Source organism: Pteropus alecto, unplaced genomic scaffold (genome assembly GCF_000325575.1).
Source record: "Pteropus alecto unplaced genomic scaffold, ASM32557v1 scaffold44, whole genome shotgun sequence".
Taxonomy (NCBI): domain Eukaryota; kingdom Metazoa; phylum Chordata; class Mammalia; order Chiroptera; family Pteropodidae; genus Pteropus; species Pteropus alecto.
The window spans coordinates 5,394,053-5,399,714 of record NW_006436812.1 but is presented as its reverse complement, the minus strand read 5'-3'; the positions used below and the strand labels follow the sequence as shown (position 1 = coordinate 5,399,714).

Sequence of the window (5,662 nt, the reverse complement as noted above, 5' to 3'; positions counted from 1 at the left end):
AGGACCAGAACAGAAACGGCAGAGAGAAGTGTGGAAGAGTTGGTGGGAAGAGTATGGCAGGGATGAGCAAGCACATGGGGCCTGAGTCTAGAGCCTATCCGGTCTCACTCAGGGATAGACACCCCCATTGCCACCTCTCTATGGTTTTACAAGCCAGGTTGCTGGTGCTGTACCCCAGGCCCCTGTATGCAGTTGCCAGGATATGCCCCAGAACGTGCTGATGAAATCACCTCTCTGCTGCAACTTGCCAGCCATGTGACTCTAGGAAATGACCCAATCTCCAGGAGTCTCAGTGTCCTGGTCTGTATAATGGGCCCAAAAGTGGTGCCACGGCCACAGCACTGTGTGAGGCACTCTGAGACTAAGAGCAGAAAGGGCCTAGCACGGAGCCTGGCACTTGGCAACCATGGAAGGAGAGGATGAGGCAGTGGTGGGGAGGGGGCCACCCCCCTAGGTATTTTCTTCCGAGATTTGTTCTTTTAATTCAGACACAATTCACATACTATAAAGTTCACCCTTCTAAAGCATACAATTCAGTGGCTTTAGTATATTCTCGAGGTTGTGCAACCATCACCACTATCTAATTCCAGAACATTTCCATCACTCCAAACAAAAACTCCACGCTCCTTGGCCATCATCCCCCCAAACCCATTCCCCGCCCCAGCTATAGACAACACGGGCCTGCTTTCTGGATTTCTCCATGAATTTCCCCATTCTGGACATTTCATATCAGAAAAGTCATCTGATACGTGGCCTTTGTGTCTGGTTTCTTTCACTTAGCACCAAGTTTGTAAGCATCAAGTTTGTAAGACTCATCCATAATTGTAGCATGTGTCAGTACTCCATTCCTTTTTACGGCTGAGTAATATTCCACTGTAACAGACTGCATTCTGTTTATCTATTCATCTGCTGATGGATACTTGCGTTGTTTCCACATTTGGCTACCATAAATAATGCTGTTATGAACGTTTGTATACAAGTCTTTGTGTGGACATATATTTCATTTCTCTTAGGTAGAAACCTGGAAACAGAATTGCTGAATCCTGTTTAATCATCTGAGGAATTTCCAGACTGTTTTCCAAAGGGCGGATTCCGGGTTCAACATCAGCAATAGAGGAGGGTTCCAATTTCTCCACATCCTCACCAGCACCCATTATTGTCTATCTTTTTGGTGATCACCATACCAGTGGATATGAAATGGTATCTCACTGTAATTTGATTTGCATTTCCCTGAAAGCTGGCCATTAAGCATCTTTTCATGTACTGATTGGTCATATCTTTTTTGAAGCTATATCTGTTCAGATCCTTTGCCCATTTTTTAATTGGATCATTTGTCTTTTTAGCAGAGTCATGAGAGTATTTTATATATTCTGGCTACAAGTTCCTCATCAGATAGATGATTTGCACATGTTCTCCGCTCTGCAGTCCCTGTGTGGAGGACCACGTACAGAAGGCTTATGTACCTTCCTGTCCACAGTTCTGGCAAATTTGCATTCCATGTTTCATCAGGAAACTAACATTACATGCGCATTTTTAGTCTGAATTCTCAAGTGCCAGCCTTGTGCGCAGCTCGAGGAACCTGAAAGTGAGACCAGCTGAATGTGCTGGATGCCCAAGTCCTCCCAGTACCCACTATCTTCAAGTAGCAGCCAGTTTCTTTCTAGAAAATGCCAAGCACATCACTTTCTTCCTGGACCATTCAATGCTGTCCCCACCTGCTCTCTTAATAAAGGCCCCACCTCTTAGCCCTCCATCTGAGACTCTGCCAGGCTGTCCCCTCTATCTGGGAAACTCTCCCCAGCCCTTGGATGACTCCTGTGCAAACACTGAATCTTGGTTTCAATGTCACTTACAGTGGGGGTCCTTCTGGGCAGCCCCTCCAAAATGGCCCCTGCCCCATCATCTGTGTCTTTGGTTTAACATCAGCTTCCCAGTGATAACCGAGCCTCAGAAAGGTAAGCCTTGAAGACCCCAAGCACAGGACCAGCACACAGCAGTCAGGCCTCCAAATGCCGAGGGCTCACAGAAGGGAGGGCCTCTCTGTGGCCGGCCCAGCCCTTAAGGCAACAATGCATGTGGCACCTGCAGTCTAGCACATTATGCACACACCAGGCCCAGGCCAAGCCCAGGGGTCTGTGCCTCCCCTAATATCCTCCCCACTCTCCTGTCATTTAGGGGCACAGGTAAGGAAGAGCAAGGCCCTGACTACTCTCAGCCAACAGAAGACCTTAAGGCCCCTAATATCTTTATCAGCGAACCAAGTCCCTATTGAGTCCCTGTTCCAAGCCTAGACCCAGACCCAACACATGCATGAGACAGTACATAAACCCAGTATGGGCCCCTGGCCAAAATTAGCAGTACACAACACCTGAGATGTGGTCAGCCAAAATCACCCTCACCTGAAACTAACTGATCTACAGAGCACACCTGGAGAAGCACTTTAAGAACCAAGAACTTTCTGCGGTGACAAACATTCTATCTCTGTGCTGTCCTGTGCAACACGGTAGCCACTGGCCACAAGTGGCTCTGGAACACTTGAAATATGACTTGCCCCACAATGTAGCTATGGACCCAATTGTCAATCTACAAGAAACACAGAGGGCAGAGGGACACATTGGATGACACCATGGAGGTGACACAGAAATGCAACCCTATCCCAAGTACTGTTAAAGCTGGTTTCTTCAACAAATTTCATGAGGAAAAAAAAAGAGATGAAGGGGAAGCCTATATACCAACAGAGATTTAAAAGACACCAATTAATTGTATTGTGTGGACCTTATTTGAATCCTAATTCAAACTACCTAAAAAAAAACCCCGAGACAACCAAAAATTTGAACGCACTGGACATGTAATGAGATCAGGGTGTTGTAGGTACGATCATGGTGTTGCCATACACTCCAAAGTGCTTATAGATCAGAGAATAAGATGCTGGAATTTGGTTCAAAAATGGGCGGGGGTAGAGGGGCAGGACAAGCAACAGGGTGGTAGGTCTGTGAGGTTCACACTATTCTGCTTATTTCTGTGTATGTTCAAATTCTCCATAATAAAGTTTTTAAAAAATCACAATTTTCAGGCTGCCAACTCCCTGCAGCATCAGTTAACCCAAGAAAGAGTGGGGTCTGGGAACCTGGAATCCTCCCACAGACCAGCTTCCCTCCCAGGTCTAGATATGGCTGTCTTGTCCCACCTCAGGCTGGCCAAAGAGTCTCAGATGGAGGGGTGGTTGCAAGACACTGATGACCGAGGTACCAGGCCCAAGCCCCTCAGAGGAAACTGCTAGATCCCCTACACATGCACACCCTCACCCAGAAGGCTCCCTAGCTTCTCCAAACTCAGCCCTTCTCCCTTGGAGAAGATTCACCTATTTCCCTCTCCCTGAGAAGGGGATATGCAGGGTTAATAGGCAGAATGGCCCAGGTAGCCCATAGAGTACAGATGGGGGACCAGTGAGGGCCTTACCATCTGCACCCAAGGGCCCAGTTTCTCATAGGTCTTCGCCCCCAGCTTTCTGGAAATTTCAGAAGTAGCTCTGAGGTATAAAGAAGAGCATGGAGTCTCCTCTACTTGCTATCCACTTGCCTCCCAGGGTCTCGATGCACACTCAGAGGGGCCAACAACCCTGGCAATCCTGCCAGCTCAAGCTAGGCCAGGCTGCCAGATCTCAGGACTTCCAAAACCCAGGAACAGAGCCTAAGAGGACACATGCAAGGTAATAGGCTCGGGCTCCATCACTGTCTCCAAGAGCTGCCTAAGCCCTGCTGAAGGCCTCAGACCCACTGGCATTGTTTATTCCCTGGACAGCTTCTGGAAGCCACCTGAGACTAACCAGCAAGAGCTAGGCCTGAATCCCAGGGGCTCCCAGCCCACCAAGGACAGAGGTAACCTTACCCATAGCATCAAGAAACAAGGGGTGGGGTGTGTCTAACATAATTATAGCAGTGCTAGTGGCAAACAGGAGGCTCATCTCCAGAGACAACAGAGATGGCAAATGCTTCAAGGAGCAAGACAATAGGCCCAGAGGGGTCTGCATGGCTCCTGGCTGACCCTGGAGAATCTGCTTTTCTCCCAACCCCAAGTTCACCCAGCAAAGTCCCAAGAATATTCAGAGCACTCAGGAGAAGCACCCACCCCTACCTCACCCCACCCCCAACATCCAAACTCATCTGAACATTGACCACTGGGCCCCTAATTAAAAGAGGCTACATGCTGGAGTCACTCAGGGAACAATGTTACAAAACTGAATGCCAGGGCTCACCTCCAGATTTAACAGTCTGGCCAAGGAGAGATGGAGTTCTGCCTTAGATGCCTGGAAGTGCCCAAGAAATCCAAATGGGTTCATAAGGATGTGGATTAGGAAGCCCTGAGCCTGCCCCCAGTCCCAGAGACAACTGTCTGCAAATCTCAGCCCCCAGCACTTTTCTCATTCCAACTCTGGGGTCCTGGGCACCTCACAGACAAAAATCAGTTCTACCATGTACAACCCGCTGCTACTTGGTACTTGTGTTTGGACAAGTTACATCACCTGCATTTCGGCTTTCTCATCTGTAAAATGGGGATCTTCACCATACCTCCACCTCAGAGTCACAGAGAGAGTTAAGCATGTTGACCACAACCAGAGCTAGGCACAGTACCTCACTCAAGGCAACTCTCCATAAAGGATCTTATTACTACTTCCAAAATTCAAACCTGACAACAGCTCTTCAGCGTTTTAAACCCCTCTGTGGCAACCCCGTTCACTCACTGTTCCCAGGATAACATCAGAGCCCTAGACAGGACACCTGAAACCCTTCAGGACCCCTGCATACCTCCCATTGTGCCCCAAATCCCTCATATATCCCCTGCAGCTGCTACTCTTGGGGTGTTCCCTACATCTACACATGACCAAGGCTAGCCTCCAGGTCGTTGTACGCATGATTCCCTTCTCCCTTCCCCTGGACGCACCTTCCTGCCGCTCCTTAAGTTTCAGACCAATTCTTAAACATCCATCAAACCCTTATCCAGTCACCTCTACCGGGAAGCCTTTCCTGCCATCCCACACAGCTCACCTCCTGGCTTCTTTCACCCGGGCTCCCATGTGCAGGGGATCATCAAGCCAGGCTGCATCCTATTAGTCTCTAATTAGAGTTTAAATGTTTGCAGTCTCCCTTCAAAGACCGCCCTACCCCGCCCCCGCACGCTGCCACAGGCTCCCTATCAGCTCACGTTTGCAGAGCCCCACCGAGTGGGATGTCTCTGCTTTTACAGAAACCGGGATTGTTGTTTCCCTCTGTCCATGCTAGGCGGGCTGACAGCCGGCCGCGGTCTCAAGTTTTCCTTATTTAGTCGGGCGGACCTCACTACGCTGGAGCTTCGCCCTGGGAGAGGCCTGGCCGGCACTCCGTTTCCCCTTCTAGAGGCCTGGGACGCGCCCACGCCCTGCGAGGCCCGCCAGGCCGGCGTACTGCCCGGTGGGGCCTCTCCCACGAGGGTGCAGACGCGGTGAGGCTTCCCCACGCCCTGCGCCCGGCCAGGCCCCCACTGCCCCTCAGTCCGTCCACCCGCCTGGCGCCATGGCAACCGCCCGGCCCCCGTCGCCCATCGGCGGGATACTCACAGTGCGGTGGCGTCTGCGGGGATGCGCAGCGCGGGCCCGAGCGTCCGCAATCCGCGGCCAGAGCAGTTG

The 5,662-nt window shown here is 50.5% G+C and overlaps 1 protein-coding gene across 1 annotated transcript in view; it reads right to left on the bottom strand.

Moving 5' to 3' along the window:
• Window positions 1–5,662, bottom strand: part of PKD1 (polycystin 1, transient receptor potential channel interacting) — a 44,923-nt gene that overhangs the window by 38,274 nt on the left and 987 nt on the right. The window contains exon 2 of the mRNA XM_025048408.1: window positions 5,594–5,655. Coding sequence (XP_024904176.1) covers window positions 5,594–5,655 — 62 coding nt within the window. The remainder of the gene's footprint in view (window positions 1–5,593; window positions 5,656–5,662) is intronic.